The sequence below is a fragment of the Pelmatolapia mariae genome, linkage group LG9 (genome assembly GCF_036321145.2).
Source record: "Pelmatolapia mariae isolate MD_Pm_ZW linkage group LG9, Pm_UMD_F_2, whole genome shotgun sequence".
Taxonomy (NCBI): domain Eukaryota; kingdom Metazoa; phylum Chordata; class Actinopteri; order Cichliformes; family Cichlidae; genus Pelmatolapia; species Pelmatolapia mariae.
Window position 1 is genome coordinate 4367408 of NC_086235.1, and position 26159 is coordinate 4393566.

Below are 26159 nucleotides of genomic sequence, written 5' to 3' on the forward strand. Positions count from 1 at the left end.
AAGCCCTGATCAGATGACCTCAAAGACCTGCTAGGGACATAGGGCTGTAGCAGATCAAAGATGTAGGCAGGTGCCAGTCCGTGCACAGCTCTGTAGGTCAAGACCAGGATCTTAAAATCGACTCTAAATTTAACAGGAAGCCAGTGTAACTGAGATAACAACGGTGTCACATGTGAGTACTTGGAGGATTTTGTCAAAAGCCTAGCTGCAGCGTTTTGCACAACCTGCAGACGATCCAGAGAACCTTCGCTTAGACACATAAACAGCGAATTACAATAATCCAAGCGTGACGAGATAAATGCATGTATAGCTATCTCCAGTTCAGATCGAGATAAAATCGGGCTTAGCCTAGCCGCATTTCTTAAATGATAAAAACAAGACCGAACCAGAGATTTCACATGCCCATCCAATGTGAGACTCGAGTCAAAGGTGACACCTAAATTCCTGATAGAGGATTTAACATAGAGTGAGAGAGGACCAAGGGCTTTCACTATCTGCGATACAAAACTATCAGGGGCGCATACGAGGACTTCGGTTTTCCCCTCGTTGAGTTGGAGGAAATTTGCAGCCATCCAACGTTTGATCAAATCTAAGCAATCATTCAGACGCTGAAGCTTAGATAAATCCTCGGGCATAAAAGAAACGTACAACTGAATATCATTAGCATAACAATGATAAGAAATGTCCTCAAAAGAGCCCATTATATGCTGGAGGGGAAGAAGATAAATTAAAAACAATAAAGGCCCCAAAACTGACCCTTGAGGGACACCATAAGTAAGGGAGGTAGAGGATGACCTAAAATCGGAGACTGCCACAGAAAAGGATCGGTGATGGAGATAAGAGGAGAACCACTCTAATGCAGTTCCAGATACACCAACCCATTTTTTCAGCCTTTCAATGAGGATGTGATGGTCAACTGTGTCGAAAGCTGATGTGAGGTCCAACATGAGTAGAACAGAGCATTTTCCTGCATCATTATCCATTAAGATATCACTTGAGACCCTAAGAAGAGCTGTCTCTGTGGAGTGAAATTGACGAAAACCGGACTGAAACTTATCGTAAATGCCATGTTTGTCCAGAGCTGCCGTAAGCTGCTTAGCCACAACCTTTTCTAGAAGCTTAGCGATTAACGGTAATTTAGAGATAGGTCTGTAGCTGCTCCAAAGAGAGGGGTCTAGTTGAGGTTTTTTTAAAAGTGGGAGAATAGCAGCGTTTTTAAAATAAACCGGAACTATACCAGATGCCAGTGAAGAGTTGATTAAAGTGAGCACACATGGGCCAATAGACTGGAAAACATTTTTGAATAATGATGCAGGTATAATGTCAAGTGAACAGGAGGATGCTTTTACTGAATTCACTAATTTCACTAGCTCAGGTAGTGAAACCGGAGAGAAAGTATCCAAGACAATGGGCCGGGATGGGGTAGGGATGGAGATAACAGGTGCTGAGTATGTAAAACTCATTCTCACATTATGAATTTTTGCAAGCAGAAAAGAGAGAAAATTTTCACAGTCCTCGTTAGAAAAAATAGGGGCCGCAGGCAGCGGAGGAGTAACAATGTCACTAATAGTGTTGAATAGCACCTTAGGATTGCCTCTGCTCTTTGTAACCAAGTGTGAGAAATGGACAGCCCTCGCATCTCTGATCGCATTATTAAAAGAAGCTAAAAGGTCCTTAAGATAGAGGAGGTGAACATTTAGATGAGTTTTCCTCCACCTGCGCTCCGCTTTACGACAATCACGTTTAAGACAACGAATACTGTCATTTAGCCAAGGAGGAGATTTAGAGGCAGAAGCACTCCTCGTCTTAACCGGACAAATTTCATCTAAAATAGAAAGGCAATAATTATTAAAAAGACTGGTTGAGAAATCAACACCATTTTGAGGAGATAGCTGTAAGTTAAAAGCATCCACAAATTTCTCTGCTGTGGAGGAGTTTAAGATGCGAGAGCTAACCATCCGTCTGACGGTGGATAAAGGCTCATTAAAAGACAAGTTAAAAACAATAACATAGTGATCAGAAATAAAAATGTCCTCAGAGCAAATAAAATCAATATTCAAACCGAAAGAAAAAACAAGGTCCAGTGTGTGACATTTGCTGTGTGTAGGACCGGACACATGCTGAGTCAAATGAAAAGAATCTATAATGCTCATAAAGTCTCTGGCCAATGGGTCGGAGTCATCATCAACGTGAATGTTAAAGTCCCCAACTATGAGCACCCTAGACAGCTTCATAGTAGCGGATAAGAAGTCGCTGAGCTCCGATAAAAATAACCTGTTATATCCAGGTGGATGATACACCACAGCACAGTAGAAAGGATCCTTGTTACCAATTTTAAGCAGCTGCAGCTCAAACGAGCGAAAAAGTCCAGTTTTCACGGAGCGGCAGGAGAAACGGTCCTGGAAAGCCACGGCAAGCCCACCACCCCGACCAGACAACCGTGGCTGGGTAATAAAAGTATAGCCACCCGGGCAGAGTTCAATAAGTGACGAGTAGTCTACATCCCGCTGCCAGGTCTCAGTCAGGAATAAAAAATCGAGTTTTTTAGATAATATAACATCATTCAACAAGAATGATTTATTAGAGAGAGATCGAGCGTTAAAAAGCGCCATATTCAGTGAGCTAGAAGCCTCATTATTTGCAGAGGCTCGAGTTAAGGGACGTAAATACACAGGGTTCGAGCCGTCACGCTCGTAGAATCCACTCACCGAGGGAAGAAAAAGCCAGCCCGCAGAAGAGCCTGGATAAACCCTCCTAAGGTGGCAAGGTCTCAAAGAGCCGGGCCCAGCGTATCCAAACAGGGCCGTGGAAAACAAGTCCCCCTCCATGGAGCTTTTCTGGACACCGGAGACAACGCACGCTCGACGTCGCTTCCCAGCCAAACCACGCCGCCAGTACATCCTGAGCTTTACCTGAATACCTCCTCTTCTCCCTCTCCTTCTCCGTGGTCTAGAAGGACCACTGAAATCGTCTGATGAGGATCCAGCTAAAGGAGGAGGGTGGAAAATGCCAGAGGACGAAGAGACGTCGTGTGGCATCATAGAGGATCGGATGGATAGCAAAGCCAGGCGATCATACACCAGGGCAGCAAATACATCATTAAAACTGAGTGAGAACAGTAGAGCAGAAAAAAACAACACAACAGTAGTAGAGCGCGACAAACTGCAACCGGCAGCGGCAGAGCCAAACACAGGCGCCATCATACCGGAAGTGTGATTTGTGTAATACTACAACCTGAAACAACAAATAGATTGCGTTGGCCTGTACAGGAGATAAAGAAAAAAAACTTTAACAACAGCTGTGAAATGGTATAGTCCAAATCACGAAAGTAAACTGGACCTGGGCTTGTTGCAGGGATCTGAAGTTAATAAACATTTTGTGAGTGTATGCACTCACACTTAGGACCATATAGTAATAAATATGTGCGTGATGAAAGTTGGGCAGCATGCTAACGTCCTTACTCCACTCTGTATGCTCGTATGGGTCTGACCCTTTCACCGTCAACTCTGTCTTTGTGGGGACCTGTCGTGTTCACAGTCGTTTTGTACATAACTGTTTTTGGGGCAAATAAATGCAAGTAGGGATTAGGACCGCAGAATTAATGATTAACGGTGCTGGAAACGCTAGCGCTTGATGGAATTTTTTGATTTTGTTGCCACCCACAATGCAATGCGCGAAAGTCACGTGGTCTGTCAATCTCTATTGAGACAGGCCCAGAGTAATATGAAACGATAGATGTTTTCATATCGTCAACCGATATGTTTCGTTATAAAGAACAGCCCCACACCATGGTTTGGACTCGGTGTGGCCGTGGGCCGCTGTAAGCTAACGCGTCGCCATTCCAAAAATACACTGCAAAATACTCTCTCACTCTTCTCTCAACGTGTTCACAATAAACTGTGAACAGACACCGAGGAGAGCAGCAGAAGACCTCATTCAGGAGCTAAACTCAACATGAACTGAACTCACAGTAAAGTTAGCTCGGTGCTTACCTTTAGATGAGCCCACAAACCGAGAGAAACTCCGTGATGAAGCTGGAACTCTTTCCAAACACAGGAAACAGATCAGGGAGCAGAGACCGACGTGGTTCACGCTGATCTCAGCTACTAGCCAGGAGATAAGGGTGGGCAGATGGATGCAGATATCGATACAAACGTTGGTAGTGGTATATGATCGATACTTCGGTTTTTTTCTCTCCTCAAAGTTCAGTACTTTACTCCCGTTTCATGAAAAAGGAGCTCTCTCTGCTCGTCTCCTCTGCGGTACACTTTACTCCGCCCCCTTTTTTCCTGCTCTGCTGTTATTCTTCTTCTTCTGCATAGGGTTTATTGGCGGTTGGCAAACAACAGAATGGTGCATTACCGCCACCAACTGGTGCCTGCTGTTATTCGTTTCTGTGCGGTCACATGATGGAGCTACCCTGGGAAATCACATTTTTGAGATGAGAGCGTGAGAAAGAGGAGCCCCATGTGGAAATACTTTATGGCTGGAAGTGAAAACACTGAGATAAAAACAAATATAATAACTTCATACTGTCACTGGGTTCAAACTAAAGGAGTGCTCACGACAAATCACGAGTGAATGAAACCGTGACATTATAAAATGTTTGTTAAAGCAACCAAGAATGTCATCTTTGTGATAAGTTTGATGTGAATCTTTGGTAATGCATGGGGAAAGCTCTGTTTTATCACCAAGTAAGGATTTGACCTGGCCTCCAGTAACACTGTGAGGGATCTTGAGTCATTTTTGACCAGGATGCACATCAATCATTAGAATAGAATAATCCTTTAATTGTCCCACAAGGGAAAATTTGGTAAAGAGAAAAAAGGACTCGGTCAGGTCGGAGCTGCTGATACTGGCTGCCAGCTCGGAGCAGCGCCGGACATTTTAACTTCCAATGCACACATTAAACAAATATGTAGGACTGCTGTCTTTCTTTTGTGCAATTTCTCTAAAATTAGTAGTATACTGTCTCAGAGTGACACCTGAAACAATAGTTAATACATTTTTTCACTTCTAACCTTCAGATGATCCAAAATGCTGACAGGAACTAGAAAGAGAGAGTAGTACCAAGTGTTTAGCTCTCACATTGATGACTATTGTTGCCTTTACCTGTGTATATTATTAATAATATCGACGGCTCAGCTCAGCAGTGAATGTTGTGTAGCTAGCTCGCCAAGGGAGAGAAAAGAGACCTAGCGTCGGCAGCCTGGACGGCTCACATCCACCACCTATTCTGGCTGAAAATTGGAGAAGATTTAAGCAACCTATTAAATTGTACCTATCAAGACGTTTTTTTATCACTTGCCTCGTCAAGTGATAAAAAACAGTGGGTCCTGTGTTGCGGAACAAACAAATTTTCCTTGTGTCCTGCCTAAGCCTGCTAATACTAAGACTGTAAATCATGCTTTTGAACAATTTCGTTTTCCAGTCTGCTCCCACAGTCAATTATGAATCTGCTGTTGCCTCTGAGAGACCCTGGCTGTACCCCAATTCAGGGTCTGCAGCCTTAAAGGCCACGTTTTAAGGCCAATTACGTCACAGCCACGCCACAAAGGCTGTCCCAATTAAAGGCTGCTCGAAATGCGGCCCTCAAATGCATCCTTCATTTCCCTGAATTTTAAGGATGTGGCGGTGTAGACTTCGTGGCCTAACATATCCCAGAATGCATAGCGCAGCGGTGGGTGTGGATAATTTTACCGAAGAAAAACAGTGGAAGAGGGGCGCCCAAAGAGTAAAATTTTAAAAGTAAGTATTAAATATTATGTCACTTATTTATGTGCAAATGTTTAATAACGAAAAACATTAAAACATTACTGTTGGCCACATGTCGGAAAAGATATGTGACATTAGCGATGTTACTACTAAGTTGGTTTTAAAGCATTTACTTTAAAACATACGGCGTTCAATAGTTGACCTTAATCTTACAGAGAATGTGATGATTTTATGGAAATTTAAAGTAAGCACTGAGAAAAATTTAGTAATGCCAACATATTAAAAGAACAATATTTGTCTCGTATATATAATACATTTATATATACAGTGTCAAAGGAACCTGTCTTTGAGTGAAGATTTAAGGTGTCAGGCGATGGAGGCTAGATCGTCCCATTTCACAAGCCTCACACTTCCAGCCTTAGCGGTCTTTGAGTACGCGGCCCTTGTGGACCGTTAAGGCTGCGTACTTTAAGGCTGCAGACCCTGAATTGGGATACAGCCCCTATGTTTCTCAGTCTGTGACTTTTTCTTCGCCTCAGTTGGTAAGTGCTAATGACAACACAACGCCACCTGCCACAGTTAAACTGGCTAAAAAGCTTGTACTTGATGCCACTGAGTTAATGAATCAAGTTGAATTTTGTGTTCCACAGCTAGCCATTTTCAAACGCATTCACCATGTTTTACAGTCAGACCAAGTTCACAAGCCTTGGTCTGACTGGCTTGGTCTGACTGGCTTGGTCTGACTGGCAAGTTCACAAGCCACACCCAAAACAAGACTGTTTTGGGTGTGGCTTCACCCCTGGACTTTACTGCTCACCAACCGGCTTATTCTGAAACTGCTTCTGCAAACCTACCTGCTCCTGTGACTACTCTTGGGCTCTGCTCTTCACCTCCTGTTCCTGCTCCCAGGGCAGCTTGGGCCCAGTCTCTCCTGCACCCATTCGAGTTCCTCGGGTGGCTGAGGTCCAGCTGGTCCCCGCTTTGGTTCCCAGCCTAGTTAAAGCTCCTTTCCTCCCTGCACATGTACCTGCTCCTCGGGTGGGGATGGCGGACGCCCAGTCATTGCCTGTGCCTGTTCTGGTTCCTTGGTTGAGGGCATACTGTATATAGGGTGGGGTCCTATATACAAGATGGCGCCAGTGTTCACGACGGGCTGTCTCTTCGACTTCTGTTTGCTGTTTGTTATTTGTTCTTTTTTGTGTTTTCCTGATGTCTACGCGCATTTCACATATGATCGTCAAACTCTTCTGAATTTTAGGACTTTGCATCACCAAACACCTGATCTGGAGTGGAATTCAGAAAATTTTCCCCCGCTTCCTCCGGACTTTTCTGACTGCCTACGCCGCTTACCTTTTCTCCTCCACACAAGAAGCGATCTAGGAGACGGGGTAAACGAGGCAATCTCCGTGTTCGCATCAAGGCTTTTCTAAATTCTCACAATGTGGCTACTCACAGTGCTTTCATGGACACCATACCACCTTCCCGTGCTCACTGGGATCACTCAAGCCACAGATTGTTCTGCCATCACTGGATTCACCCTGTTGGACCTCATGCTCCCGTGGACGTGCCAGCTGAGCCTCCACCTGTTCGGAGTTGGGTATGATCTTCCAGAGGCGTTGTGAACCACAGCAACCTTTGTCAACTGAGATATGTTCCAGCCAGCAAAAATGCAAACCCCCTCCGCATGGCCCTGCTAAACACAAGATCACTGGCAAATAAAACTTTTGTCTTAAATGACTTTTTTTCTCATAGGAGTTGGATTACTTTTTCCTGACGTCCCGGTGAGTTCTGCTCCTTCTCTGAGCTTCTCCCTCCTGACTGTGCTTTTATTTGCTCCCCCTGAATTTCTGGCAGAGGCGGAGGGCTAGCCTCAGTTTTTAGAAACAATTTTCGATGTCAGCAACTGCCTCCTGTCTTGTACCCCAGCTTTGAGGTGCAGCTATTGGAGCTAAACTCCGTCCCCTCGATTCTTTGTGCTGTGGTGTACCGTCCTCCGAAATTCAATAAGGATTTTAACGCTGAATGACTTATTAGGGAGCCTTTTCTTACGAGGTGACCGTTAATTGTTGTTGATTTCAACATCCATGTTTGCTGTGAGACTGGACCACAAGTCAAAGACTTCCTTACCCTTATCGACACTTTTAATCTCACTCAATGGGTTAGAGAACCAACCCGCGTAAAAGCACATGCTTGATCTGGTGTTGTCGAATGGCTTAGATATTTCCATTACAGATATCAAGGATTCTGGAATTTTAGATCATTTTCCGGTCATGTTTAACATTTCAGTGTGTAATGTGGAGCCAAGTGGTGTGGGTCTGTTGCGCCAACTGCGCACAATTAAGTCCCAGACCACTGCTCATTTCTCCGCTGCTTTTACCAGCTCTGTCCTTTATGGTGCTAACAGTAATGAGGATCTTTCGGTTGATGAGCTTACTAATTTGTTTAACTCAACTTGCTCCTCTATTCTCGATACCGTGGCTCCTCTAAGGACTAAGCGCACTAAACTGTTACGCCAACCCTGGTTGAATCAAACTACCTGCTCTCAGACACGAATGCGGTCGCGCTGAGAGAAAATGAAAGAGGGTAAACTTCAGGTCTCTTTTGACATCCTTCAGAATTGTTTATAAAAATATCAAAAGACTTTTAAAGCTGCCAAGTCTGCCTTCCTGTCAGGTATAATTACAAAAAACAGTCACAAGTCTTAACTCCTTTTTAAAATCTTTAACTCTGTGATTAACCCTGATGTCGTTACTCATATAGATGCTTCCCCCACACTCTGTGATAACTTCCTGAAGTATTTCACTGATAAAATCTTAGCCCTAAGGGCTCCATATTTGCCGACATTGGCTGGCCAAGTTTCTGCTTCTCAAGCAGGGTTCATATGCCTTTTTCAGGGTCAAATTCAACACCTTTTAAGCACTTTCCAGGTCCTTTTTCAAGCTCTTCCCTTAACGTCTGTGCTATCTATGCTGTTGTGTTGTTGTTGGTATGTGTCGGGCTGTGAGCTGAAAAGCTACAGCCGGCTGTATGTGTACAGCAACCGTGTGTGAAAAGTGGTCAAAAAAAGAGATGCTGACAAGCATGTTCATGCAAACATCGTCGGGTCTGCCGTGATATGTTTACAATGGGACTTCTGCTCCTGAACCTCTGCGCACAGCGTCTGTAAATCAGGGCTGTACGAAGTCATTTTCATCTTTACGCAGGACTGTAAGCTGTCATCTGTGAGGCGTGAGCGGTGTTTGTTTCTAACATAGTTCACGGTGGAGAACAGCTGCTGACATAATGTAGATCTGAAGATTCATAATTGGCCTACCTGGGGTTGAAAGTCTTGATAAATGCATGGTGTTTCGGTGGGTATAACCGGCTTCCGCGAGTGTGATGCTTTTTTTGAGTGATGAAAAAATAATAAAATATAATTTTATTTTTATATTTCAATATCACAATAATCTTTCAGTTTAGAACTACAAGTTAAAAAAGAACTAACATAAATAAAATACACTTCAGCTAAATACTTCTAATTTATTTTCCCAAACCACGCGGAGCCGCACTATAAGGACTAAAGAGCCGCAGGTTGCCGACCCCTGTCCTAGGTGAACTTAAACACCTCTGTTCCCCTTTTGTTAAGACATAGAAAAACGCACCACACAAAAATACTGTGAACAAATCAACTTGTTAGAGATATTTTTCTCCTGTTGAAAAAACAAAAAAGAAATAAATAAGTCTTCTCATCAGATATTGATGCTTCTTTCCTGTGTGACAAAAAATAGGAGACAGATGTTTGTTTGTTTTTTAAGTTAATTCCCAATAAAACTGTTTTATTGCTAACTACATTGCTATCTGTATTAATGCTGAAGTCCTAAATGATCACCTTTAAAGTGTTTGTGCTAATAACATCATGTACAGTCAGACAGGCATGAAGAACAGCACTGACTGGGAGAGGCTTTGAACAGATCACATAGTTCAATTCAACATATAAGACTTTAAGAATGCACAAGCATCTACTTTAAATCTATTTCATTTATCATCTGTGATATTATTATGTACAATTCCAATGTATTTTGTTCATCTCCCTTAAATAAACAGGCAGCCTTAAAGTATGAAATATTCATATACAAATACACATAAATGTGTCTACTGTCTCAGTGGCTGATAGTGCCCCACAGGCCTCAGTGTGAGCTTGAAGACATTTATAATGTTTAAGTAGTTTAATGTGTAGGTGCTGACGATAAACACATTTTGAATGAAAGCCGGGGAATTTTGGTAGCACAGAAACAAGTGGCTATTCTTTGTGACCATATGGATCGGTCCTTCATATTACCATTATTTTACCCAAAGGCACCAAGTTAATATTCAAAGAAGCTGCAGCAATTCACACAAATATAAACAGTACTTGGTGACAACTTTGCTTTTAGCCTTTAACCCTCTGGTGTCCAGGGTATAATTGGCCGTTTTTGACTACTTTTGATTTGGCCTCTATATTTCACCTTTAAAAACTGTTTATCTTGCCAATCTGTTATTTTCTTATTTTGACATACTGTATCAGCACAATTGATCTAAATTCAGACAAAATTGAAAATATGAGTAGAAAGTGATATTTTGACTGTAAAAACGAATGTTTAACGAATCATTTTCATAACTTGAAATGCAAATAGAAATTGTACATTTTTTAAAAAATATGCACAAGTTTTGCAAACAACAAAGTTATATGGTACTATTTACCTAAAATGCAGCCAAGGCTCAGACGTTTTTTATATAACCAAATTATTTACAGAACAATCAGGTGCTCTGCATCAAATAAGAAGGCACACAAATTATTTATGCAACTCCAAAAAATAGTTTATGTCCACTCTAAGACAGAGGAGAACAGCACAGGGATAATCCTGCAGGTCTGACAGCAGGTGTGTCACTCAGCGTTTACACTGCATTCTGCCTTTGGTGGCTGTTTTGCAGCCTCACGTGGCCTATCAACACAATTTAAAAACTGGTATATAGTTTTTCAACAGCAAATAGGTCGTCAGAGGAGGCCGATGTGATGATTAAGTTTAACATTGTCTACAATATTACCAAAGAGTGCCAAAGCACTTTAAGCACAACCTCAGTAAATGAAGTCAGTGTACTGCGGGGGTTATGGCAGCTGAGTACCGGGGCCTGCGCTTTGAGGCGAGCGGGTCTCTCTCATGCTTTGCCGTAAGACTGGGCTGGGCAGACATCTCCGAAATCATTAAAGCACTTTTGCAAAGAGGCTGTATCTTGACAAACCGATCAGATATCTGAAGATTAAACCACTACATTCTAAAAAATTATTAAAATGGTATTTGGTGACACACAAACAGGGTTTTTCAAAGTTCAGTTCTGTTAGTTTCCACATGCCGTTTGTTGATATCCAGTAACGCCTTCTAAAAACAACGGCCACCAGCAATGGTTTTGACTCAGTTAGCGTTAACCCCGCCCCCTGGGTTTGATGGGTGAGGTTGACAGATAAAATAAATTCATGGTGAGACATGAAGGAGTCAAGTGTGCCAAAATGAATTAATTAAATACACCATTAAATAATTATTTAAATGTGTCAATAATTAATTAAAATGTGAAATAAATAATTAAACGTGTCAAAAATATTTGTTTAATTAATTATTTACAATTTTCATTAATTATTTTTTACAATTTTCATTAATTGTTGTCAGATTTTGAGTGAAAAACCTCCTTCCATCAGCAAGGATATTGAAGATAAAAGGTGGCTGGGTTTTTTAGCATGACAATGATCCCAAATACACCACCCATTTTGATAAACATGTTATTGCAAACCATTGTACGTGATGGCTTAAGTTATTTAATTTCACTGAATATGTGAGACAAGCTAAAGTAGCATTATATTTTTATGTTTAAGACACGATGATGTTTCTAAATGTAACTGCCTTCATTATAATTAGTTCTCATGATGTCGAAGTCTGACGTCATTAGCTGTTTCCGGGTCCAAACTCCACTTCAGGTCCCAAAGTCAAATGAACACTGCAGCATCATTATTTATTTTCTTTTCCCCAAGACTTGGTTAATTGCTGTTTTTCGTAATATATATAACTTGGCCTACCCTTTTTAGTTTTGTTAATATTGGCAATAGTGAGAAGTGTTATTGTTGGGCTTGAATATATTTAATATAGGCTATTCAATTAAGGTAATGTTTTTAGCTCTTAGAATCTGATGAGTAATATTTTATTTAATTTGTTGTCGTTTTGTTTTTCTGTTTTCCCCCTGAGGGATTGCCACCTTAACGTGGATCAGGGGTTTGTGTACCTCAGTTACCCTAAAAGCTAGACCAGCAGAAGCTTAGCCTTCAGGTGGGACACCCAAGTTGGTCAGGTCTTAGAGTAGAGGCCTGACAAAGTGCAATCCAATTACATGACAAAAGCTGTTATCCAGAGCACCACACCCAACCCCGACACTTTTCCCACCTTTATTGCCACCATGTACCCCCTTTACATTTCTGTCTGCCTCCTCATATATGCCTGTCTAGAACCGCCTCAGAACAACAGTTTGTGAAAACACAGTGTATATAACAAAGTATTGAGATTAACTTTTGTTATTGACCAAATGCTTATTTTCCATCATTATTATATGTTATCCAAAGCAGTTAGACTCACATTCAGTACAAGTACACTAAGCTACTGTTTTTCTAACAATTACCAATGACTTGAATATCAGAGCAAGAAACTTGTGACAGACAAATTATGAAGCACATTTTAGTTGACTAATGGAAGTTTGTGGGTGCAGACAGAGGCAAAGAGAGGCTCAGAAATCTGGAGGACAGCCACAGCTGGAGTGAAAGAGAACCAAAGCTGACAAGCAACCATTCACCACACTTCTGCTAAAGCAGACATGGTACATATCAAATATTTAAAATATTCCCTCTCGCCCCTTGAATGTCCTGCGCAGTAGCTTAGTTGTTCCTAGGACTGCACTTTACTAGACAAGGGTCTCTGATGTTGTTCCTGGGATATGCTGAAGCCACTCACCTAGCTTGGGAGTCACCGCACAGAGTTCTCTGATTACCACAGGGACCACTGTTACCTTCACCCTCCACATCTTCTTGAGCTCTTCTCTGAGCCCTTGGTACGTCTCCAGTTTCTCAATTAACTGAATCCACATTCAAGTTTGCTCAATGCTTACCTTTTGCTTACCCATTTCCTCTTTATGCCACTGTACTGGAAGTGTCTGCAATTCAGCTAGAAGGTTTTTGTTTTATCCTTTGAGGAGAGGTTGGCAAGCTTTAACACCATTCGAGAAGAAGATGGTGAAGAAGAATGTTTAGGAGAGAGAGCAAATAAATCCAAGAACCATTCGGCCCTGGTTTCCATGGAAAAGAAAACACTGGGAGCCGCAAATACTTTTTGACATCTAAACCGAGGATATCACTGTATATATTATTTTCTTTTTTTTACCTTTATGCTTCGTATAAACAACTATAGTGCATTGCTTATGAAATCCATTAAGTACTATAGAGAAAACTATTTTTATTTCTGTAATTAACACATTTTGAACATTTTGAACTTAAAGAAATATTACAAAAAAGTAACACACTGAGTTGAAGCTTTCGTTTAAATTAATTAAAAAGTTGAACTTAAATTATCCATGTAGCTAAAAAAAATATGGTAAGCTGACATTCTTATATCGCCTTGACCTTTGTTAAGAAATAGCTCTGGGTGGAGCAAGGAGTTCAAAAGATTTAACATGACACTTAAACTGATTTTATTTCTTTAACACAGGTTTGCAGGCCCGGAGCAAATATACTCGAGAGGAGAATTGCTGAGGTGTTCTGAGAAATAATATGATTAACCTTTTTCTTTTCTTTTAATTTCCTAATTGTGGTTTTGTTTGACACATGAAAATGTGTCAAAAAGGGTGAGTTTTAGGTCTAATGTGGAACAATGGATTATATGATCATTTTATGACTTTTTGTGTGTTTGATAATTTAGGTATAGTTAAAACTTAGGCAGAAATTATTATTTTCATGTTTAAGCCAAAGGATTAAAATAAACGGAATCCTTTTTAGAAGATAAAATGCCGGTGTTCATAAGAAGCTGAATACCACACTCAAGGGAAACTGTGGGACAGCAGCTTGAATAAAACTTATGCTTTGGTGAAAGGAGGGAAGATGTTAGAATTGAAAATGTTTGATTTCTTTTTGCTTTCTAGAATAAGCGTTTATAATTATTTTTCATACACACATTGCAATTGCACTAATAGGAGTTGCCACTCAGTCTTGTGAAGGTCATAAGCTTTGTTCAGCGTGACTGTCTGGATTGAAATATCATAGGAAAAGGAAATTAGGCTAATCCTGTTGATTAGATAGCCCAGAACGTGATAGTTTGAACTAACTTAGGATAATTTAGAGAACAATTGATGAACATGTTAGATTATTGAGGCGTAGCAGAGAGAGGTGTTTTCGTTTTCTGTCCTTGACAGAAGAAGGAGCAGATTCCAGAACCACAGCAAAACTAGGACGGGGTTGGCGAGAACCCAGGAAGGATCAGACCGAACGGATCGGGCCAAGAGAGAGGGACACAGATGTGACCCAAAAGAAGCACAGAGCACAAAGAAACCTATCAGAAGAGTAGTTGTTTAGATTGCAAAGAAGATCAAAAGCTCGTTAGAGGTTATAATGTGAGCATAAAGTAATGAAGAATAATGAGAGGGACTTTTAGAAATCATACAAACTATTACTAAAGGAACTGAAAGTTGCGTGCTTAGAGACTAGGAGTAAGTTTTAAAGAAACGGGTTAACCAATAGAGACTGTTTCCAGAGATTGATAGAAGTAATCTAGGACCTTTTATTAGGAAAAGCTAATTATATCTGATTGGATTTTACAGTGAGCACTGTGTTATTTTCACAGCACGTGGATTGCCTCTGGACATTTTCTCTCGTCTTGCAAGAGTTTGCTGCAGCGTGGGTTGTGTTGGTTTAGAAGCGTGGGTAAACTCTTTGTACTCATTGTCGTGTTGGGATTTTAGTTGCTTGATTAAATTACTTGTGTTAAATGCGCTACCTTTTGAGCCTCCTCTGGACAATTTCGCTGAGCACAGTTTGCAGTTCGGCTTTGTTTTGTTGTCACTTTGAAATAATTCCACATTCTCCCCGCTCTGAGCTGCAGCTGGGGCCTGGGGGTGGGAACTCGGCGCCTGTGATAAACCCCTTACCCGCCGCTCAAACATAGACATTTCTCAGACCGTGGTATCGGTCCCCGGTATCGGGGGACTTTTAACAAGTACTTTAGAAAATGTGGTATCGAGGCCGATACCAGATACCGGTATCGGTGCATCCCTAGTTACCATGGTGATTATAGTCAGGTAAAAGGAGAGCCACTTTCATGACACTGAAAACTCTTAAGCTCAATTTACCCTCCTGTACATAATAATATCCTTATGGATTAATAAAGTATTCTGATTAATATCACTTTGGTTGTTAGAAAGCACAGCTTCTTTGCAGTTTGGAAGGAAAACTCATCCTTTTAGCATCTTAAACACACCCTTTGCAAACTTCATACCTACAGCAAGGCTTTGAGATAAAGTTTTATGACCTTATTTTCCTTGAAGAGCATTTCAGAGTTTATAATAAGCTGCAGGAACCCTGTTCAGTGTGATCAGAGAACAGCCAAGTCTCCTCTGATAAACCTCCACCTCTGCCACTGAAAACAGTTAATCTGAACCTGAAATCATGGCTCAAACTACACATTTTATTTTTCACACCAAACTGTTTAAGAAAACAAACTACACAGAGCTCATCAAATATAACTAATGCTTTAACAGTATCAGGATTTTGTAACACAAACTTCAAATCAACAAGAAAACAGCTGCAGAACATGTGAATCAAAATACATTCAATAACAAACAACATGTGGACTTCAAGGATACCGTAAAGACACTAAAGTGAAAGTAGGCAACGAGAGGTTTCAAAATCTTTAAAATGGTCATTATTCCCTCTATAAACCACTACTTTTCAATAATCCAAATTGTAACTTTTGAACCACCAATTCTATATTTGGACATTTTTTTTTATATATTTGGTTTTCTGCAAATACTGTCCAATAGGTATATAGTACTGCAGAAACCGTAAACCCCTACTTACATGTTTGCACTGAGTGGGAGATGCTCTGTATGTTATTGTACATCTGTATAATAACAATAAAGGGATTCTATTCTACTCTAGCTTCCTGAATGAAACATTCAGGATTATATACACTGCAGGCCCAGATATCAGAGCTACCTCATCATATCCAACTCTGACATCAGCTGACACTCTTTACAGAAGATTCCACCTGAACTCTGTGGAGCCTGATCTCAAGGTTTTGAAGTCTGACCCTGAAACCAGAAGAGGATCTTTCTGTCTCTTCAGATTCTTTGTGATCCAGGGATTTCAGTTCTGCATGCTCACACTGATGTTTGCTCAGAGCAGATAATGAAGTGAATGTTTTTGCACATTGGTAACAGTGAAGCAGTTTATTTACAGCGTGGGATCGTTTGTATTTGGAGTATGAACTGAGATTCCTGAAGCTCTTGTCATACTGGTCACAGCTGAAATTCTCTTCCAGTGTGTTTGTTCATGTTTGCTACGACCAGATGATTGCGAGAAGCTTCTGTCACAGTGTCTGCACTTGTATGGTTTCTCTCCTGTGTGGACTCGTTTATGCACTTTAAGGTCACCTGCAGTGGTGAAGGATGACCCGCACTGGTCACAGACGTGCTTTTTGACCCCACTGTGAATGAGTTCATGGTTTTTTAATTGACTTGGCGTGGGGAAGCCTCTCCCACATTCTTTGCAGTAGCTCATTTTGTCTCCAGTGTGTCTACGTTGATGTATTTTTAGGCTCCATTGATTACTGAACATTTTTCCACAAAGGTCACAGCGAAAGTCTTTCCCACCACCACAGTGACGACAGGGTCGAGATCTGGATCCATCTGTGTCGCTCTGCTTCTAAACAAAGACACAAAGACAGTGTAAGTCAGGGAATTCCTTCAATATTTTTATCCTGAACGTTGCCTGAAATAAAGAGCATCTCTACCAACGTCCAATTACATTTTACTGTTTACATTATAACACTCAGCTTACTGGACAAAATAGACTCTTCATTTGTAAGTAATCTACTTAATGGGAATGGTTAAACCCCTGGATGCTCTACTCTGCATGCCGCAAGATACTAACCCCAAGCTGCTCTCCAATTTATCCATTGGAGTGTGAATGTTAGATAGAAAGGGGAGGAGCTTTTAAAACGTTACTTTTTCCGTCATCAGGAGTTTCAATAGATTTGTGTCAGATTTGACTGAATATTCTGTACATGAAGTTTTCATGTGTCATTTAGCTTTGAACCATTGTATACTTCCCTTTGTTTGCCTTATATGATCTATGGTGCAGAAATTTGGGGCAACACATAAAGAAAAACAAAAAAAACAAACATATTTGGATTCAATTTTTAAATGGCAAAAAAGAGCTATTAGAATAATAAATAAAGTTGGATATAGGGACTCCACCCAGTTTTTTGTAGGATTATCTATGTTAAAATTCATGGACATTATATATTCTAAAAGTTTAGAAATGATATATCAAGTGATGAAAAAGAATGTTCCAATTTGTATTTTAAGTATGTTTAAACTAAGATGGAAAATATGATTTGAGGGGGTCTTATAAATTTGAAATGAGAAGTGAGAACCAATGTTAAGTATAGATGTGTGTCAGTTTTAGGAGTGAAATTATGGAATGGACTTTTCAGTTACTGTACGACTGAGTACTTTTATGTAAAACGATAATCTGTGTTGTTGTTGTTGACCGAAATAAATTTCACTTCACTTTCGAAATTAAACTACATTCACTTAATACTTTAAAATAACTTCAACTGTAAAAATATAAATACATACCTCACAGCAACTGCACTTGTAGAGTTTCTTTCTGGTGTGAATCTTTTGGTGTTTTTTCAGGGAACGTGGCTCTTTAAAAGCCTTTTCACACAGGTCACATTTGTAAGGTCTCTCCTCAGTGTGGGTAAACATGTGCCGCTCTAAATCTTTGGATTTCACAAAGACTTTTCCACACTGATCACAGCAGTAAACATCATTTTTGGTGTGAATGCGCCGGTGAATATTTCGGTGCCCTGGCTGGGTGAAAGTTTTTCCACAAATGTCACAACTGTATGGCTTGATTCCAGAGTGAATAACTTGATGAATTCGTAAGTACCTACTGCGAGCAAAGGCTTTACCACAGTGATCACAGCTGTACGCTTTAACTCCACTGTGGATGACTTGGTGTGTTTTTAAGCTTCCGTCCTGGGTAAAAGACTTTCCACACAACTCACAGATGTAAGGTTTAACTCCACTGTGGATGACTTGGTGTGTTTTTAGGCGTTCTGCCCGGGTAAAAGATTTTCCACACAACTCACAGCTGTATTTTTTCTCTCCCTTTCTTCTGTGAGGTTTGTCGGCCTCCTGAGAGCGCTGACTTCTCGCTCCATGTTGGTCCTGCAGTGACAGAGATACAAACAGAGGCAGTGAGTGAAATGCAGTCGTGGAACAAACTGAAACTCCATTAGTGGGATCCAAGATGTCAACAAATATGTTGTAGGTGTGTTACCACCACCTTCTGGTAAGAGTATCACATTACAATGTTGAGCTACAATGAGAGTTGCAATGAAAGTAATGACACAATTGAAGAAATATTGATTACTGGAGAAAATGATTAAAACAGATGAGTTCAGCTGATGATATTGTTGTTTCAATGTGTGCTCATAAAATATGATGTTTGTATTTTCTTGTATATTGTGTGGTTTTGTTTGTCAATGTAGCTTCTGTATGTATGGAGGAGCCCAGGATGGAAAAGATAAAGCTGCTGTTAACAACCAGCTGTGCACACAGTTTCAATAACAGTGTAACTGTGATATTTTTCCTCACCTTTCGTGTTGAAGTCATTGTTTCCTCTGTAGTGCTGAGCTGAGTCCAAATGGCTGAAACACACACAACGTATATATTTTTGTCAGAATTAAAATACATGTATATTCTTTCTATATGATAGGTTTGTAGCTTAACCCTATTTGCTGGAACGTTGAAGACAACGTTGAAGCAAAGCAAGACACGAGTAGGCAAAGTTCTTTATGTTTCTCGTGCACGGGAGAGAACTAGACAAACGCCGCTCCTTCGCTTGACCCCAGTTGCTCTCGTCCGCTCCCCCGTAACACTGCTCTTTTATTGAGGTCACATGAATATGCATAGGTTCATTAACATATGACGTATACATACACACAAAGAGTACCTTGCCTGTGCGTTGTGTAAGTATATGTATGTGCGTGCGCGCGCGTGTGGGGTTCTAGCAGTCCATCTAAACAAAAGGCACTTAGACTAAAACAGACATTCGTGTGTTTGCTATACCATATATCAGTAAGAGCAGATATAATCTCTCCCATGCTCCCAGAATGTGGGTGTGAATGCCAGAACACTCTGGAATGCACACAATGCCTTTGCAGACTCCTAAGGATCAAACCTCTACCAACATGACATTGATTATAAAACTCTAAGCATATATGAGTAGATATTTCCAAGCATAAATGACAATCAACAATACAAATACTAACACTATACATCTCACACACACACAGAGTTTGTAAAGTCCTCGTCTGGATTCTAAAAACGACGTCTCTGTGAAGGTTCTCAGTCATCCAGGTTGTGGTAATTTAAGGAGCTTACACTGTGCTAGCCGAAAGACTCAATTTTGCCATTTTTCCACAACTGCTGCCCATAGTGGATCTCATCACAGCCAAGGAAACCACCATAAAGATTAATAAAGTACCACAACCTAAATCAGAGCAAATCAGGATCAAAGTCTCAGCCACTCTCTCCAGTTCCTACATCAAACCTTATAAGAAAAGAAAGCAGTCACATCCCTGAGAAAAGACCACTGTTGTTCGTAACACAATGGATTATCACACAAAAATTACTACTCTCCTCAGTGGCAACAACAACTAAAAAAAGTTTAGTTCCCTAAAAGAACTTGAAAAGGATGAAGTCAATTACTGCCTTGCATACCACCGGCTGTTACACCCTGTATATTGGGCTGGATATCAAATTGGAATCGAGTCGATCATTTTCAATTTTTATTCAGACAGTCAGAAATGTTACAATTTTGATCACTTATTAATACATTTCCATATTTTATATCTATGGTTAAAAACAAAACTGAAAGTTGTGTGACTTTAACAGACGTGTAAGCATCACCGCAGATGAAGTTGTGTCAAAGTAACTAAGGACAAAACAGGGAAAAAAAGGAGATTGTCCTGGCCTGGCTTTTTATAGCAGATAACTGTTCTAGAATATTTTGAAAGTTAAACCATGAATCAACATATGAACATTACCTCATGTTGCTGAAGCGAAGCACAGCACAGTTACAGATGCCAAATTATATACACAATGTTATAGAAATCATCATTCTTGTTGTTCATCATGATTTTAACTTTCTTCACCATAACAAAGAAATACATCTTGAACAAATATGTCACATTAATATTTCACTAGTGTTGTAACATTACATATTGTTAGCATAGTCTGCCTGTGTCTTTTCTTTGTAAATAAACATTTGAGCCAATATACGTAATTAATCAACATGGCTGGAGAGAGTTGGTGTTATATACAGTCTGTATAAGTGTGGTCAATATAACAAACAGCCAGTGTGATTGAGTAGAGCTTGTGAGAGTGAGTGGATTTAAGAAAGTGAGTGACACAGGTGTGTCAGTTGGTTTATCTTTGCTTTTTGTGTGTTGAGAGGAGTTAGAATTTTTTTGGTTTTAAAGCCAAGTTAAGAATATTCATGATTTCATTTCCAAAACTTGCACATGATCTTCAATTTGTAGCAAATCTACTGACTATCACATAGCAGCTGGAGTAGTCTCAAATGGAGTTTAGTCCACTACTGCCACCTGTGGCCAAGTGCCATAGCATACTACCATATTAACCTGTGACACATCTGCAGTAGAGGCTGAGTGGCTGCACTTACACCTGGAGCATTCAAATCAACCCACAAACATGTTGAAAGATGCAATGTCAGCGATGTGGACTGTCGAGACTAAAACCAGTCATTAAACAAAAACAATAGGGATCTGTTTTGTCTGTTTATTTAGCATATGTAACGTCTTGATGCATTCTCAATCATCCAGGAAAGTAAATCTCCAAAAGTTGAATCTGTTCATCTGGACGTAGCGTTTTGTGGGAGAAACGTTTCGTCACTCATCCAAGTGACTTCTTCAGTCTCAGCTGAACAGATTCAACTTTTGGAGATAGCATATGTAACATTTGTAGTGCCCTTCTGTACAGGGGAAGTCCAGGCACACTGTGTAGTACCACTTTGGACGTAAGTTGCATTCAATCTGCAAGACAAATTACATTGTCATTCATCCAAAGTCAGGCTGTTGAGTGAAGCAACTAAACATGTTTAAATGTACAGGCACTGCAGATTTCTATACACAGGTCGAACAGATCACTAAAGTGGATCGCTTGATGTTTTCATGTGTCCTTTAGGTGCTCCAGTGTCTTTAAAGTGCAAAGGCATGCTAGTTACTCGAACAATCTTTTTCTGTTGGTTCATCAAAGTGACATTTGACCCAGTGATGTTGAAGTAACCCATTCAGAGTGCTTCAGGCTTAGGTATTGAATTGGTTATCTTACACACTCATCAGTTTCTGCACCAGAGCTTCTCTCACCACACCACATATAGCTGGGAAAGGTCTTTGAAAATATGTCACAATAAGGACATGCATACAAATGCTGACAGAATGTGTTGTGAGAACAGTAGTCAAACATTAATGTGTAATATATTTGTTGAATACATATTCCTTTGCTGTGAAATGATATAAACAAAAGGAATATTGATTTCTAAAACTTCAAGTGTATGATAAGCTGAAAATAATACACAATTGCATTTCATGGTAAATGGACTGGTTCTTATATAGTGCTTTTCTACTCTTCTGAGCACTCAAAGCGCTTTATGCAACTTGTGCATTCACCCATTCGCACAAGCACATTTTTCTAAGTGCTTTCCTCACTAACATTCACACACATTCATACTCCGATGGATGCATCGGAGAGCAATTTGGGGTTAGTATCTTGCCCAAGGATATTTGGCACGCAGCCTAGGGGAAGCCAGGAATCGAACCACCAACCTTCCGATCAGTAGATGACCTGCTCTACCAACTGAGCTACAGTTCAAAATCATGTATTTGAACATTTTTTTGGGAAGAACGGAAAACATTCAAAGTTACAAATGTATTGTGCATGAAACGAATTCAAACATGGTGATAGAGATGGGTGTCACAAGTTAATCTGGCTGTATAATGAACAGACAAAAAATGATCCCTGTTGTCTTTCACCCTCTACACTGCAGACCTCTCCATCAACTGCCCACGCTGCCACCTACAGGTGAGGACTGTGATGAGCCCTCACCTGTATAGGTACCTGGGTGTTCACTTGAATAAACTGGACTGGAGCCACAACACTGCGGCTGAGGTCATTCTTCTAAAGACCTTCTATGACTCTGTGGTGGCATCTGTCATTTTTTACAGTGTTGTATGTTGGAGCAGCGGTTTGTCGGCAGCTGAGAGGAAGAGGTTGGATAAACTCATCAGGAAGGCCAGCTCTGTTCTGGGATGCACCCTGGACCCAGTGCAGGTGGTGGGAGACAGAAGGACTCTGGCCAAAATTACATCTCTGATGGACAGAGTCTCCCACCCCATGCATGTAAATGTTGCTGAACTGCAGAGCTCCTTCAGTGACTGACTGCTGCATCCTCGATGCATGAAGGAGCATTTCCGCAGGTCCTTCCTCCCTGCAGCTGTCAGACTGTACAATCAACACTGCTCCCAACAAACATAGATGTTTACATCAGCGCTGTAACTGCACTATTTTATCAATGGATTCAAACTACAACCTGGTTTGCCTCTTATCTGTATTTAATTTTAGTAACTGTACAATACTCTGTTTTTGGTAACTATTGTCCGTGAAGTAAATTTGTTAAAAAATTGTGTATGTTTCTGTTCCGTGTCCTGTTTGTTTGTTTGTATATGCGTTTTTCTTGCTGCTGTTAAAACCAAATTTCCCCTTGTGGGACAATTAAAGGATTATTCTATTCTATTCTATTAATGACTGGTTTTAGTCTTGACAATCCACATCGCTGGCATTGCATCTTTCAACATGATTGTGGGTGGCAGTAATGAACTGAACATCATTTGAGACTGCTCCAGCTGCTATATGATAGTCAGTAGATCGGCTACAAACTGGAGATTATATGCAAGTTTTGCAAATTAAATCATGAATATTCCTAAATTAGCATTAAAACGAAAGATTCCTAACTCTCCTCCACACTCAAAAACAGATGACAAACCAACACACCTGTGTCACTCACTTTCTTAAATCCAGTCACTCTCACAGGGTCGACTCAATCACACTGGGTCTATTTATTACTAATCACTGTAAATTCACAGTAAATACCATCTCCTTACAAATATTTATAAAATTGACCACACGTATATAAACTGTACATAACTACCAACTCTCTTTGTGAATATAATTTGGCATTTCTTACTGACGTAGATGAATACATAATGATTTCATTCAATTTAAAGGTTTATTTGCAAGACGCAAAAAGAGAAAAAATTGAAAGTTACAAATGTATTGTGTATGAAACAAACTCAAACGTCGGGGAAGATGTATGTCACAAGTTAATCTGGCTGTAGGCTATGGCACTTGGCTACAGGTGGCGCTAGTTGACTCGACACCATTTGAGTGCACACAAAGTAAACTGCACGCTTTAGTTGTGAAGCGAAAACACTGAAATCTGAGTAATAAATGGTACAACGGTAACGATAAGGAAGACAAGATTCTCCATATCGTTTACTCTTGCTGTACCGTGAACAGCATCATTGTGGTGACGTTTGTTTTCGTGAGAATATCACAAGGTAAACTGGCGACATTTTAAAATACTTTGTTGCTCAAAAGCAACTAGACTGACGGATTGTGTTTGAGGTAACCTCAAAAATGTCACAGATAAAATATTTGGTGTTTATTTGCTGGTTTGTCAGTAGCGGCTCCTTAAAAGCATGTCTACCATACAGCTGTTCGACCAGCTACGGTTAGCTTTTAGCCTAACATCGATCTCGGCTCGCTTGTCGCGCATCCACCTCACGCACACAGTTTTCGACGGGCTGACGCTGAGACGCGGTGGCGTCCTATCCCGGATAGGAGCTCACAAAATGCCGCAGCAGCGCAGCATGTCTCCATCTAGCTGAGCTTGCTGGCGTTTTACTAAATCCAAATGTTTTGGTCGGATATAGACGTGTTTTTTGTAGTTTCGACGGACTTTACAATTTTACATTAAACCAGAATTTAAATAGAAAAAGACGAAATAGCACCATGGTTTGGACCCTGCGACCTATCGCGCCGCTATCCAAAAAAATACACTGCAATACACTCTCAACGTGTTCACAATAAACTGTGAACAGACACCGAGGAGAGCAGCAGAAGACCTCATTCAGGAGCTAAACTCAACATGAACTGAACTCACAGTAAAGTTAGCTCGGTGCTTACCTTTAGATGAGCTCACAAACCGAGAGAAACTCCGTGATGAAGCTGGAACTCTTTCCAAACACAGCAAACAGATCAGGGAGCAGAGACCCACGTGGTTCACGCTGATCTCAGCTACGATCCAGGAGACAAGGGTGGGCAGATCGATGCAGATATCGAGCCAAACGTTGGTAGTGGTATATGATCGATACTTTAGTTTTTTTCTTTCCTCTAATGTCACTACTTCACTCCCGCTTCATGTAAAAGCAGCTCTTTCTGCTCGACTACTCTGCTACTTTGCTCCGCCCCCTTCTTCCTGCTCTGCTTTAAATCGTTGCTGTGCGGTCACGTGACTTGGAAACTACATTAGAAATGGAGGAGAATCGTGTGGAGATACTTTACTGCTGTAAATGCAAACAACAATCCAGTCAGAGATCACTGACACTGACAGAGTCCTCTCAGAGAGTCAAAGAATATCCAGGCCTAATTGAGTCATCACTTCCCTTGTCCAGAGAACAACTATCAGCTGCTCAGTTAGCTGATGAAACCCTGCAAAACTGTTTCAAACATACAGTAAGTGCTGAGCAAGTCAATAAAGTGCAACAAGCCTGTTTTGTACAGCACGATGTTCTAATGCGTCAATGGTCCCCACCTGGTGCAGGAAGTGTGGACTGGAGTCAGGCCAATGCTCTAGCTAAGCAGCACCTCGCCGTTTCACAAAGAAAAATGAAACACTTATGATAAGGCTTCTTTCAAAAGACACTATAGAGTAGGTGATAAAGTACCTGCCTTCCTTACTTACTTATACATACTTACCTTGAAAGTACAAAATCTCTCCTATGCCACACTCCCCAATTTGTAACTTTGTTTATTTTGTTAATTTTTTTAGACATTATTTTAGACACACACTCTTGAGTGTATTCAAGAAGGACTTTAGTTGGCATTGGCAATATCTATAAAAATTAAATTCATTCTTCAGATGTTCAAATGTTTTAAAGTTCCCTTGTTCCAATAGTTGATATACATATTTCAGTCCATTATGTGCCCACTTTTTAAAACCAGTATCCAAGTCTTTAGGTAAAAGATTTTTTTAATAGATCCTATGCTTGATAGTGATGAAAGATGCTTTGGTAGTCCCAGTGCTGACTGAATTTTGTTCCAAATTTTTAATGTATTTTTGTCCAGATAGAACCGTAAAAGAAATGACAATCTATGAAAGGTAGTGTTTCAGGACATTTGCTTTTTTCTATATTGAGCCAACGAGTAGAAATATCATTTTGCAACTGTGTCAGCAAAGGTTTTATTTGTGCAACCCATGTTTAAATTAGGAACATTAATGCCTCTTCTTATCTTGGGCAGCTGAAGGGATTTGAGTCTAATTCTAGTCAACTGTTCAGCCCGTATAAAGTTAGAAACAATATTTGTCCAGCTTGAAGAACATTGTCTTCAGGATTTCAACTGGTATCATCTGAAATGAATAGAGTAGCCAGGGCAGAACATTCAATAATAGAGACAGGGGAGAATGCTCTAAATCAGGGGTCTCAAACTCGCGGCCCGCATATTGATGTAAAGAAATATATTTTTTTAAATTATTATACGAAAAATGATTTAATACGACGGCAGAGTGTTACAGGCATGGCCCTTTTAGACTGTAGCCTCATGGGCTGTGTAGTCCTTGCTGCAGGGAGAACCTGTGGGACTGCCCCTCCCGCTGTGTGTGTGTGTGTGTGTGTGAGTGAGCGTGAGGGAGGGAGGGAGGGAGGGAGGGAGGGAGAAAAAGGAAAGTCGAAAAGTACGAGGTGCTACCGAGCAGAAACGGGAGATGGAAGCATGTAAATATAAAAATAACCACTGCAGCCAAAAAGAGT

At 40.5% G+C, this 26159-nt stretch overlaps 2 protein-coding genes across 3 annotated transcripts in view; both read right to left on the bottom strand.

Annotated features, from left to right (window-relative positions):
• The window catches only part of LOC134634421 (zinc finger protein 239-like), a 54941-nt gene extending 50661 nt beyond the window's left edge, over positions 1-4280 (bottom strand). The window contains exon 1 of the mRNA XM_065471666.1: positions 3993-4280. The gene's annotated coding sequence lies outside the window, so the exon portion shown is untranslated. The remainder of the gene's footprint in view (positions 1-3992) is intronic.
• An 11151-nt stretch (positions 4281-15431) lies between these two features.
• Positions 15432-24578, bottom strand: LOC134634497 (zinc finger protein 93-like). 2 transcript variants are annotated; one of them, XM_063483737.1, is made up of 4 exons: positions 24316-24578; positions 18643-18695; positions 17617-18213; positions 15432-16675 (listed from the first exon to the last, which is right to left on the bottom strand). In XM_063483737.1, the coding sequence occupies exons 2-4, from the start codon at positions 18658-18660 to the stop codon at positions 16208-16210; spliced, it is 1083 nt and encodes a 360-aa protein (XP_063339807.1). In that variant the 5' UTR covers positions 18661-18695; positions 24316-24578; the 3' UTR covers positions 15432-16207. The 2 variants fall into 2 exon arrangements, with proteins under 2 accessions (XP_063339807.1, XP_063339806.1); XM_063483736.1 differs by having other exon boundaries at positions 15432-16678.
• Between the last annotated feature and the right edge of the window lie 1581 nt (positions 24579-26159).